The sequence below is a fragment of the Cetorhinus maximus genome, chromosome 2, assembly GCF_964194155.1.
Source record: "Cetorhinus maximus chromosome 2, sCetMax3.hap1.1, whole genome shotgun sequence".
Classification (NCBI taxonomy): domain Eukaryota; kingdom Metazoa; phylum Chordata; class Chondrichthyes; order Lamniformes; family Cetorhinidae; genus Cetorhinus; species Cetorhinus maximus.
In genome coordinates this window covers 42,468,886-42,482,440 of record NC_135880.1, presented here as the reverse complement: position 1 = coordinate 42,482,440, position 13,555 = coordinate 42,468,886, and the positions used below count along the sequence as shown (strand labels likewise).

General features: G+C 45.7%; 1 protein-coding gene across 7 annotated transcripts in view; it reads left to right on the top strand.

Annotated features, from left to right (window-relative positions):
• arhgef28a (Rho guanine nucleotide exchange factor (GEF) 28a) overlaps nucleotides 1-13,555 on the top strand; it is a 551,732-nt gene that overhangs the window by 385,452 nt on the left and 152,725 nt on the right. For all 7 annotated transcript variants that reach the window (XM_078564027.1, XM_078564009.1, XM_078564018.1 and 4 more), the window contains 3 exons: nucleotides 788-1,042; nucleotides 5,661-5,737; nucleotides 7,394-7,572. In XM_078564027.1, the coding sequence (XP_078420153.1) occupies nucleotides 788-1,042; nucleotides 5,661-5,737; nucleotides 7,394-7,572 (511 nt within the window). The remainder of the gene's footprint in view (nucleotides 1-787; nucleotides 1,043-5,660; nucleotides 5,738-7,393; nucleotides 7,573-13,555) is intronic.

The window sequence follows — 13,555 nt, the reverse complement described above, 5'->3', positions numbered from 1 at the left end:
CTCACCATCCTGACTTGGCTATCATTGTTCCTTCACTGTCGCTGGGTCAAAATCCAGATGGATTGCAGTGGTCCAAGAAGGCCACCCTCTCGAGGTCAATTAGGGATGGATGAGCAACAAATGCTGGGCTAGCCAACAACGCCCACACTTCTTGAAAGAATTTTTTTTTTTTTAAATCCTGGATCAGGCTGTGATCCCAGCACATGTGTGCTGCACATGCCTAATGAGCCAGGTGGCAAGACAATGCAAAATTGGCCACCAGCCTCATTTGTTTATTGATGGGAAAGCTCAGCAGGTCTGGCTGCATTGATGGAGAGAGAAACAGAGTTAATGTTTTGAGGCCGTGTGGCTTCTCCAGAGCTCTGAGGAAGAATCGTACGGACTCAAAACGTTAACTCCTTTTCTCCACAGATGCTGCCACACCTGCTGCGTTTTTCCAGCATTTCATGTTTTTATTTCAGATTTCCAGCATCTTACAGTATTTTTTTAAATCATTTGTTTATTACTGTCTTTGCGATCATGACTGTACCCTCAGCTCTGGCACGTTGGCTGCCAGCTTAGGCAGTTTGAAGACTCTGGAAGTTTGGCGTGGGAGTGTGTTTGGGGGTGGGGGAGGTTGGGAGAGGACAGTTGGGATGAAGGTGAGTGGTAGCCGGCAGCAACCTGCAAATTTAATGTGGAGCTGGGGCAAGCACTCAATTCAGTTCTGTGTTTGCTTCAAACAGATTTTAGCTAAAGATGCCTAACTGATTAATAATGTACTGAAATTTTGTTTTATTATTCACAGAAGCAACAGAAGAGAATGAGGATATAACTAAATCTCTCAGTTTGATAAAGGATATAATAGTGGCAGTAGATACAAAGGTCAATAAATATGAGAAAGAGCAAAAACTACTGGACATCTTAAATAAGTTTGAAAACAAAACATACACCAAGTTAAAGAATGGGCGTACATTCCGGAAGCAAGACCTGATCAACAGAGGGAGGGAATTACAGCATGAGGGTTCGATGTATTGGAAAACAGCCACAGGACGATTGAAAGGTAAAGTAGCAATAGATTCAAAGTTCTCTCAAAAATTACACTTTCATTGCACATAAAGGGCTTTAACAATTATCTTGTTAAAACTGGATGTGGGAAACGTGCATGGCTGTAAATCTTTTTGACACAACAGGCAGTTCCGAAGAAGTCGTGTTCAACTCGAAATGTTAACTCCTGTTTCTCTCTCCACAGATGCTGCCAGACCTGCTGAGTTTTCCCAGTACTTTGTTTTTATTTCAGATTTCCAGCATCCACAGTATTTTGCTTTTATTTTAGGCGTAATTTTGACTCCGGCGATGGTATAAAACACTCAATATTGGCTCAGCTGTCCAATAAACACCTCTCCATTTTCATCATTGTTTTGCACCATTGTCTGAAGTCAAAATTACCCCCAGTTAATCAAATTGGAAGACTTGACAGCTGTTCAACTGTGGATTTAGTGAGCTTTTAAATGGTCTACTAATCAGCTCAATGCTTTCAGACAAACATTGAAAACCTACAGCGTCATGGCTGCCTAAAATGTACATATCTTAAAGCTTTTTATGAAATTCTTGGAGTTCTGTTCCTCCTTCTTTCCCTTCACAGCTCCTGTCCTAGGGAATGTGGGTGATGTAATGAAGTCATAGTTCAATGCTAATTGCTGCTAAGAATCCCGCTCTGCACTCCGTTAGTTCCCTGCCTTGTGTGCTTGTTTATTGAAACTGTTGGTCATATGAAATGAGTCCCCAGTTGTTATGGCTTAGGAGGTGGAGGGAGATGGCTGGACATCTTATGAGGACATTGGAGATGGCCTTACTGGGAAGCCTCAAGCAGCTCTGAGTCTTGAGGGCACGACTTCAGCCTGCAGAATCACAAATGGACCAAAGCAGGTCTGATTCAACTGGCCATGCACACTAACAAGGGCATTGGAAGAGTGAGTGACAGGGGAACAGTTTTGTTGTCATTCTGAGACAGGACAGCAGGTGCCACTATTGCCACTCTTCTGGGACTGCACCTTAGTGCTGGTATGGTTCTGTGCAAAAATAGAGTACTAGAGGGATATGATATACTAGAATTAACCATCATACTGGTCCCCAGACACAAGCTAGCAGCCATCTGGCTTTCCGTGACAGCTGTGTGATCTGCCATGACTTTTTTTTACCTCTAGACTTGACTGTTCAAACATTCTTCTGGCCAGCCTCCCATCTTCCATCCTCCATAACCTTCAGTTCATTGAAAATTCTGTTGCCCGCACCCTAACTCACACCAGTTCCCGTTCGCTTATCTTCCCTGTGCTTGCTGACCTACTTAGGCTTCTGGCCCAGCAACGCCTTAGTTTTAAAATTCTCACCCTTGTTTCCAAATCCCTCTATGGCTATGTCTTTTGTTATCTCTGTGACCATCTCCAACCTTACAGCCCTCTGAGGTTCTAGTATCGTACACATTTCCTATTTTAATTGCTCCATAATTGGTGGCTATACTTTCAGCTACAGAGGCTTTAAGCTCTGGAACTGCCTTCCAAAACCTTTCCACTTCTTTACCTTTTGTTTTATTCAGTCACGGGATGTGGGCTTTGCTGGCTGGGCCAGCATTTATTGCCCATCTCTAGTTGCCCTTGAGAAGGTGATAGTGAGCTGCCTTCTTGAACTGCTGCAGTCCATGTGGTCTAGGTACACCCACAGTGCTGTTAGGATGGGAGTTCCAGGATTTTGACCCAGCGACAGTGAAGGAATGGCGATATATTTCCAACTCAGGATGGTGAGTGACTTGGAGGGGCACCTCCAGGTGGTTGTGTTCCCATCTATCTGCTGCCCTTGTCCTTCTAGGTGGTAGTGGTTGTGGGTTTGGAAGGTGCTGTCTAAGGAGCCTTGGTGAATTCCTGCAGTGCATCTTGTAGATGGTACACACTGCTGCTACTATGCGTCGCGGTGGAGGGAGTGAACGTTTGTGGATGTGGTGCTAATCAAGCGGACTGCTTTGTCCTGGACGGTGTCCAGCTTCTTGAGTGTTGTGGGAGTTGCACTCATCCAGGCAAGTGGGGAGTATTCCATCATGCTCCTGACTTGTGCCTTGTAGATGGTGGACAGGCTTTGGGAAGTCAGGAGATGAATTACTCGTTGCACGATTCCTAGCCCCTGACCTGCTCTTGATGCCACAGTATTTATATGTCTAGCCCTCCTTTAAGCTGCTTCTTAAAACCTACCTCTTTTACCAAGCTTTGGGTCATCAACCCTCATGTCTCCTTATATAGCTTGATATCAGATTTTGTTTCATAATGCTCCTGTGGGGTGCTTGGGACCTTGGGATGCTTTACTGCGTTAGAGGTGCTATATAAATACAAGTTGCTGTTGTTGTGTCAAAGCTGTTAACAAAGGCTTCACCATTGGGGACATCACTGTCATGTTAATGACGCTGGCCACTTAGCCCCTGCTGAACAGAATGGCCTCTATGCTCTGTGTGCAAGTCCAAGTTCAAATTGGTGTTGGACTTGCACACATCCTTGCTGGCATCCTGCCCAGTGTAGCTAGCATTCTTGAAGCTCATCAGCCTTCTTTGGTAGACTGGATCCTCTAATTATCTGAGTCCTCTGCAGCAGAGCCAGTGTGCGTATTGCTCACTGATGCTCAGTTTGGGTTCTGCCAGGGTCACCCAGCTCCTGACCTCCTTACAGCCTTGTTTCAAACATGGACAAAAGAGCCGAACTGCAGAGGTGAGGCGAGAGTGACTGCCCTTGACATCAAGGCAGCATTTGACCAAGTGTGGCATCAAGGAGCCCTAGCAAAACTGGAGTCATTGGGAATCAGGGGGAAAACACTCTGCTGGTTAGAGTCATTCCTAGCACGAAGGAAGATGGTTGTGGTTGTTGGAGGTCAATCATCTCAGTTCCAGGACATCACTGCAGGAGTTCCTCAGGGTGGTGCCCTAGGCCCAATTATTTTCAGCTGCTTCATCAATGACTTTCCTTCCATCATAAGGTCAGAAAAAGGGATGTTTGTTGATGATTGCACAATGTTCAGCACTATTCGTGACTCTTCAGATACTGAAGCAGTCCATGTCCAAATGCAGCAAGACCTGGACAATATCCAGGCTTGAGCAGACAAGTGGTAAGTATCATTCGTGCCACACAATTGCCAAGCAATGCCCGTCTCCACCAAGAGAAAATCTAATCACCACCGCTTGACATTCAATGGCATTACCATCAATGAATTCCTCATTATCAATATCCTGGGTGTTACCATTACCCAGAAACTGGAATAGACTAGCCATACAAATACTGTGGGTACAAGAGTAGGTCAGAGGCTAGGAATTCTGTGGTGAGTAACTCACTTCCTGATTCCCAAAGCCTGTCCAACATCTTCAAGGCACAAATCAGGACTGTGATGGAATACTGTCTGCTTGCCTGGATTAGTGCAGCTTGAACAACACTCAAGATGCTTGACACCATCCAGGACAAAGCAGCCCACTTGATTGGCACCCATCCACAAACGTTCACTCACCCATCACCGATGCACAGTAGCAGCAGTGTGTACCATGCACAAGATGCACTGCAGGAATTCACCAAGGCTCCTTAGACAGCACCTTCCAAACCCACGACCGCTAACACCTAAAAGGACAAGGGCAGCAGATAGATGGGAGTACCACCACCTGGAAGTTCCCCTCCAAGCCACTCACCATCCTCAGTTGGAAATATATTGTCATTCCTTCACTGTCGCTGGGTCAAAATCCCGAACTCCCTCCCTAACAGCACTGTGGGTGTACCTACACCACAAGAACTGCAATGGTTCAAGAAGACACCTTCTCAAGAGCCTGTGGAATTCGTTACCACAGAAAGTAGTTGAGACCAAAACATTGTATGCTTTCAAGAAGGAGTTAGATATAACTCTTGGGGCGAAAGGGATCAAAGGGTATGGGGAGAAAGCGGGAGCAGGTTATTGAGTTGGATGATCAACCATGATCATAACGCATGACGGAGCAGGCTCAAAGAGCCGAATGGCCTACTCGTGCTCCTAGTTTCTATGTAATTAGGGATGGGCAATAAATGCTGGTCTAGCCATTGATATCCACATCCCATGAATGAATAAAAAAAATTGCACTCCAATGAGCTGGCATTGATGGCCTTCTCTCCCCCTGCCCTAGCTCCTGCATACTTGTTGCCAGTGTTTCACCACACGAAGACTCCCCCCACATCACATCCCCTAAAGTCCACGTGGTGCTAATCTCAATATTGGTGCTTGCTAGGATGGAGTGACACTACATCTTAAAAAAGGGGTGAAATATTAGAGATTCATTTCCTACACAAGACAATTAAAGCCAGCAACTTTCATCTCAACAGTATCAGCTAGATTTGAATCCAAAGCTCAGAGGTAAAAGATAGTACCCAAGCTTTCTGAACCACCCAGATCCATAAATTAACGTTATTTTCAGATTTAAAATGCATTTCAAAAACTTAATCACAGTAATGCATGTTGCCATCAATAATGGACCCAAGAACCAGATGATGCTCTTATTGTGTTCATATACTAAACTGGAAATTCAGGAGAAATTTGAAAACCAGACACAAGAATTAACATCACACAAATAACTAATAGCACCAAAAAGATACCTGAATTCTGTGTTTTAAGTTATCTTAACTTTGTTTCAGATATCACAGCTCTGCTTCTTACCGATGTGCTGGTTTTCCTGCAGGACAAAGATCAAAAGTATACTTTTGCGACTGTGGTAAGTTCAACTTACTTTACCTTAAACATTTTAAAGCTGACTTACCATGAAAAAAAACAGCCATTTTCCTGAGGTTACCATTGATCCTCTATTGAAGTTACAGTGAGAAATCGGGAGAAGCCATTTGGGAATTAACCCCCTAATTTTTATAGTACAATATAGTACCTCAGGATATGCAGTGTTCATTCTGCTTCTAATATCTATAGTAGAATTTGATGATGCACTAATTCATACAGTTCACTGTCTTTCTGCATTGACCAGCTCCATTGGAACTGCACTTATATGGCCCTACTGCTACTATCTTGGCCACAATCATGCACCCCTATAATGGCTTCACACTCCTGCTGAAATGAGGAAATGAGAGAGAATTAGGCTGAGTGTCCACCAAACACCTATCCTCCCTCATTTTTATTCCTCATCTGTATGCTGCCCTTGTTCACAAAATCCATAAGCATGGGCTTAGCTTCCAGAGGCATGATTGTGATACCCAGTAGTGATAGCTCTTTTGCATTTCTCTCACTCTTTCAAGCACTTGGGTGCTGCTTGTCCGACATCAATTTTCGAATAATTCGCTACTTCCTTAGCTGAATATTGGGAAGACCAGAACCACGATTCTTAGTGCATTTCACTACTCAGTTCCCTTCACATTGACTCTATTTCTGCTTAGCCTCCCACTCAGGTTCAATAACCTTGATATCCTGTTTGATCTTGAACTGTGTTTCAAACCTAGTATTCTGTCCACAGCCATGACTACTTTTCATCCCCGAAATCTCTACTCATAGATCAGATTTCCTCTACACAAACATTTCTCAGGACTTTTGTTACCTCCAACTCTAATTATTCCAGTGCTTTCTTTACCAACCGTCCTTGGACCACAGCCCATAAACCCTGTGAACTCTAACCTGCATCAGCAGTGGCACACTTACCTCTGAGCCAGAAGGTTGTGGGTTCAAGTCCCGCTTCAGAGACTTGAGCACAAAATTTAGGCTGACAGTTCATTGCAGTAATGAGCAAGTGCTCTAATGTTGAAGGTGCCATCTTTCGGATGAGACATCAAATTGAGGCTGCCATCTGCCCTCTCTGGTGGGTGTAAAAGATCCCATGGCACTATTTGAAGGAGAGCAGGGGAGTTTTCCACTGTGTCCTGGCCAATGATTTTTCCCTCAGCCAACATCGCTGGAACAGATTTCCTGGTCATTATTACACTGTCCCCTTCAGCCTTTGGTTTCCTGTCTATCCCACCATTTGTGCTGGACCTGTCCACTGCCTAGACCCAGCTCTCAAGAATTTACTCCTGACTAGGTCTCTCTGCCTCTCTCTTCCTTCAAAGATCTGCTCAAATTCAATTTTTTCTGCCAAGTCTTTTTTTGACCCTGTATAAAGTTTACCTTTGCTAAGGAATTTTTTTCAGTAGAGCAAAGGGGTTAAAATATTGGTGTCCACCTGTGATGTATCATTTTTAACCCAAAGAAGTTAATTTCAAGATGAGAAATAACCTGTATTCTGAAACTTGTATCGTTTATTTATTAATTACAAATATTTAACTCTTTGTTCTTTTTATGTAACCTTGAGAACACTAGACACGCATGAAGCTAAATTACATTGCATTACAGTTTTTTTGTTTATTTACATGTCGTTTTGAATTGTTCACATCAGGACCAGAAGCCTGCAGTTATCTTGCTGCAGAAATTAATTGTCCGAGAAGTAGCAAATGAGGAACGAGGAATGTTTTTGATTAGTGCTTCATCTGCTGGACCCGAAATGTATGAAATGCACACCAACTCAAAGGAGGACAGGAATAATTGGATGAGACTGATCCGAATGGCAGTAGAAAGGTACTGAAACACTGTCCCAAACCTATTTCAGATGTAATAAACTGTGGTGACAGAAGAGAAATTACTCCGAAAGCAATTCAATTTTTTTGTAATTTATTGTTTCTGTTGTGACTGTTATCATGTTTAATGCACAACATCTTTCTCAGTTCTGTTGAAGAGTCATGCGGACTCGAAACATCAACTGTGCTCCTCTCCACAGATGCTGCCAGACCTGCTGAGTTTTTCCAGATATTTTTGGTTTTTTTTTTTGCTTTTATCTTTCTCAGTTTATTTTCTGTCACAAATGATGCACAATGCACCTGGAAGGAAACATTTTACTTCTTTATCCTTATTTTTTCATGGGATGTGGCTGTCACTGGCAAGACCAGCATTTGTTGCCCACCCCTAATTGTCCTTGAACCGAGTGGCTTGCTGGGCCATTGCAGAGGGCAGTTAAGAGTCAACCACATTGCTGTGAATCTGGAGTCACGTGTAGGCCAGACTGGGTAAGGACCTCAGATTTTCTCCCCTAAAGGACATTGAAGGAGATGGATTTTTAACATTAGTGATGATTGTTGTCATGGTCACTATTACTGAGGCTAGCTTTATATTCCAGATTTATGAATTAATTGAATTTAAATTCCATCAGCTGCCATGGTGGGATTCGAACCCATGTCCCCAGAGAATTAACCCAGGCCTCTGGATAACTAGTCCAGTGACATTACCACTATGCTGCTATCTCCCCTAAAGCACTGAATATGAGCTCCAGTTAACAGAGATACCAGATTTTTAAAAATACCTGTCATTAAGGATGAATTGGACAGATAAATGCAATCATTAGAGTTGATGAAGAATAAGTGTCTGTGCTGACGGATACTTTCCCGAGCTTAACTAAGTCAGTTACTCCCATACGTGGCCTGAACATGTTTCCTTGAGAGTTGACACACAAATCCCTTTATGTACTTATACAATTGAACGTAACAATAACATCTACTTATAGTCTGGACAGGATACTCACAACTTCCACATTCGCATTTCTCTAATCTCTCTGAAGACAGACTGTGCAAATCCTTGTTGACATCAAGTTCGACATGCATTGCAAAACTGCTTTATTTCCTGCCATTTAAACACGTAGAGGAAAATTAAAACTGGATTCATGTATTCTTGCCAACACAATGTGTCTTTGCATCTTAATATAAGAATAATGAAAACACTGTGGGCGAAATTTTCTGAGCCTACTGGCGGTGGGCATGATAGGTGGCGTGCGGGGAAAGTATGGCGTGACCTGTTTCGCGATGGCGTGAAGGCAAGTCGCGATCATCCGCTCAGCCACCAACGGTGGGCCACGTTTCCCGCCTTCGGTCGGCAGGGAGCTAATTGTAATACATCGGCATATAATTAAAAGGCCATCCCGACAGGCTCTTGGATCCCCGCTGTATCGTCCGTCCACGTCAGTGGGAAAGCACACCGACGTGTTTCACAACAGCACACAGGCGACGCGCACTTGGCGGCCTTCACTTTGAGGGAACTGAGGCGAGTGAGCAGCAGCGTTCTCCACAGCTCCATGTTGTTTACAGGCCTCAGGGGCACCAGGGGGCGGGGGAAACCGATCCCTGGCCTCAGAGGCGACTGCTGAGGAGGGGGTGTCCGGGGGCAAGTCCTGGCCAGCCTCAGAGGCGACCGTTGTCGGGGGTGGTGGGTGACAAGTGCTGCCCTGGCGCTGCATCCCACGCACAGGCAATGGAGGTGGGTGTCAGGGTAAGCGAGGGAAATGGCCACGCAATAGATACACCTATATAAACTGACCATGCCGCTGCAAGTGAGACAGATCAGGTACAGCCACAGTGATATGGTTGGGGTCGGGCTCATAGACTGTCCACCCATGCAAGCAATGCAGAGGCGCCAAAAGGCCACAAAGTGCTCCATACCTTACCTCCCCCCACCCCGGCACAGACTTTGGGTCCACCACCACTTCATTGATACTGACGCCCCTCTAGAGGGCCAAGACTTGGTGGGCCCCGACCTGCTTTCAGGGTCCTGCTGTGTGGCAGTGGCATCCTCCTCGGTCTGTGAAGCTGGAGCTGCGGAGGTCACGGAGAGGAGAGTCTGATAGGCCGGTCACTCTCAGAGTCACCTGGGTGGATGGCCCCAGAGTGTGCACCTCCTCACTATGGGTGCCCCAGGGCCCCTGGCTGACTCTGTGAGCAGAAGGGGGTAGCTGGAGTGAGATCAAGCTGCTCCGTACCCTTCTCGCGTACGTACTGTTGGAGGCCAACTATGGCATCAGCGATGGAGTTCAGCCCAAGCAGCAGTGCAGGAGGGACGTCCTGGACCAAGGTCTCCATGGCAGCTGCCATCCGGCCAGTGTTGACCTCGGTGCGTTGCAATGCTGGTGCTGTCACCTCAGCCTGAAGACGGACGGACTCCTTCATTGTGCCTTGCAATCTGAGGAGTGCAGCGGACATCCCTTCCTGATGTTCCTGAGCTTGCCTTTGCAGCTCCAGCAACTGAGACATGACCGAGTCCGGAGGCTCATCATCTGACTCGGACTCAGCAACGTTCCGGCCTCCAGCAGTCCTCCGAGTGCCAGGGACCTGCCACCACCTGCTGTGGATCAGACAGTGCCATGTGCTCATGAGATTGTGATCCTGAGGCTACTCTAAAGCTAGGTCCCACCAAGGTGTGTGTCTCTGCGCTAGTGGAGGGTGTGGGTGAGCGCTGTGACGGGACCTCAGGGAAGGTGCCTTCAGATCCCTCTTCAGAGGTTTCTTCGGAGCTTGATTGGAGGCCCTGGGTCCTGGACTCTGTCAGCTGTTTCCCAGATGTGCCTGCGAAAGCAAGGGGAGATAATTAGTGCATGGCAGTGGCCTGTGAAACAGGACACATCGTCTGATGGATGTTGCACTGCTGGTAGAGCAGCACCGACCTCACCATCAGCACAGGACCGGTCCCGGTCATCACTGGCCAGCTGGATGGCTCTGTTTTTGAATTCTGTCTGAACTTCGATCTCCGGCATCCCTCCACCTATCTGCGACCTTTGCCCCCCTGTTGTGAGCCAGTTTGTCCTGCATGGATAGAGATGGAGAGAGCGTATCAGGACGCCTGCCGGGCCAGATGATAAGTGTGCCTGGCCTGTGTGGGTGATGCCATGGACGGGATGAGGACAATGACGGTGTGTGTGAGAGAGTGAATGGTGATGTCCCTTGCACTGGCAGTGAGTGAGGGCCCTGTGGATGTGTGATGGGTTTGTGAGTGTGAGAATTCAGAGTGATGAAAAGAGTGACTTACCCTGGTGGAACGCAGGAGATCATTCATCCTTTTGTGGCACTGGGTGGTTGCCCACGTCTGCAGGGTGTTTGCGCTGACCACCGCTGCCACCGCCTCCCAAGCCCAGTTGGTGACTTTGCTGCCCATCCTGCGGCCAGAGTGAGGGTAGAGCACATCCCGGCGGGCCTCCACGGCACCCAGCAGTCTCTTGAGGGACCCGTCGTTGAAGTGGGGGGCTGCAGTCTTTTTTCCTTTGCTAGCCATGTGTTCCGAGCAGCAGTGGTGAGCTGGTGGCAATGAGCGCTTTACTTGCGGCTGCCTTTTTAAAGATGGCGTCCGGCTTGATGCAACAGTCAGTGATGGCGGCGGGCAAATGAGAGCCCACTCGCCATGGAAACGGCGTGCTTTACAGGAGTGAATAAATAATGAGATGGGTTCGAGACGATACTGCGTGAAAACCCGCAATTTTCGTCAGCAGGTAGGACTCCATTTTACCCGCCCACTACCGCACTTAGTGCAATTCTGGGAAACCTCTGCCCTGTGATACCCTACTTCACTGGGTTGCCTTAGAATCATAGAATTGTATGGTGCAGAAAGAGGCCATTGTGGCTATGCTGCCTCGTTGGAGGTACTATCCCATTCGTCTCACTCCCCTGCTTTTTCACAAATTCCTGTAAATATTTTTCCCTTTAAGTTTTTTTTCAAATTCCCTTTTGAAAGATATTGCTAAATCTGTTTCCACCAACCTTTCAGGCAGATCGTTCCAGCTCATCATAACTCACTGGGTAAAGGAATATCTCCTCATGCCACCTCTGGTTCATCCATGTCTCCTGGTTATCAATCCATCTGCCGCAGGAAACATTTTCTTCTTACTTATACTTTCAGAAACATTCATGATTTTGAACTCCTCTGTCAAATCTCCCTGTGACTTACTCTGCTAGGAGAAAGAACACCCCCAGCTTCTCCACACTCTCCACATAACTGAAGTCCCTCATCCCTGGGACCATTCAGTAAATATCTTGACTAGGTGATGATAATACCATTGAATGTCATGGAGGGATGTTCCAACTCTCTCTTATTGGAGATGGTCATTGCCTGGCACTTGTGTGTTATCAATGTTAGTTTCCATTTATAAGCTCAAGCCTTGATGTTGTCCAGGTCTTGTAGCATGTGGGCATGATGCTTCGTTATCTAAAGAATGGCAAATAGAACTAAACACTGTGCAATCACTAATGAACATCCTTATAATTAGCTGTAAAATGTGCTGGAATGCCCTGAGGTAGTAAAAGATGCTATGTAAATACATGGTCCTTCATTCTTGCCTTTGTTGTTGCTAGTAACTGTTAAAGCGTATCTCGGTGCATATATGACAACATAAGGCTTTCATTACATCCTTCAATGGAAAGGTGAACAAAACAACAGATACCAAATTTGTGGCATAAATTTGAGAACAGAGGTGGCCTTCATTGCCAATAGTTGTGAAGAATAAGTGTTCTTTTCAGTCTTGTAGACCTGATGACATAGATTGTTATTAAACCATGAGCTTGAGCGGCTTCATGCACAGCCTCTCTGACATGAGTGTCGCCTAAGGTATCTTCTTCTGTAAGTTTGTACCTTGTTTATCCTACGTGCTTTTGAACCATCCTCAGCTGGTGCAGTGAGACATCCAAAATTAGCCTCTGTTTACAAGCTTTGAGCCGTAAAACTCTTTTATTACTTACTGCTGTCAGTTCTGTGATTACTATTTACTTCCCTTAGTGCACAGTAAGACTTGAAAATCTCCTTTGTTAGGCTGACTACTCCAGCTGTGACCTACAGTTCAGTGCTCCCTTGTTTTGAATCCTTCTTTTGCCAACCTGCACAAGTTTCTCATGAATAACTTTTAATAAGGCTTTAAAGCCTTGTTATTCTTTTTACTAATTTCCTAAGAATTCATTTTTGAATAAAAAGAATCCACAGAGCAATACTGAGCATGACAAATAGTTCATTATGCTTGGTTCTTCAATTCTACTGCACAGCCTTGAGTAGCACACCAGTTGATACTCTGCCCCTTAAGTGAATCTTGGATTATCCCCAGGACACTGGATTCGTTGATCCTCCAAGCTGGCTTCATCGGTCAACCTGGTGCCACCCCAGACTTGAAATTCTCACCTCATCTTCCGACTAGGCACTTTACAGCCTTCCGGGCTGAATATTGAATTCAACAACTTTAGATCTTAAACTCCCACCCCCGCACCCCCCCCCCCCCCCCTCCCCCCATCCCCACCCCGTTTCTCCCCCCTCCCTTTTTTTTTCCAATAATTTATATAGATTCTTCTTTTCCCACCTATTTCCATTATTTTTAAATCTAAAACTAAAACTTTGTTAGTCTTTCCACCCCACCCCCACTAGAGCTGTACCTTGAGTGTCCTGTCTTCCATTCTTAATTAGCACCTTTCTTAGACAATATCACCACTTTCAACACCTCTTTGATCCTTTTGTCTGTAACATCTTTTGATTATCTGCTCCTATCACTGCTTGCTTATCTCCACAATCACCACACCCTCAACTTCTCTCTCTCCCCCCGCCCCCCCACCTTAAACCAGCTTATATTTCATCTTTCTCCTAACTATGCTTCAGTTCTGCCGAAGGGTCATGAAGACTCGAAACGTTGACTGATTTCTTCTCCACCGATGCTGCCAGACCTGCTGAGTTTTTCCAGGTAATTCTGTTTTTGTTTTGAAATTCTGACTCCTTA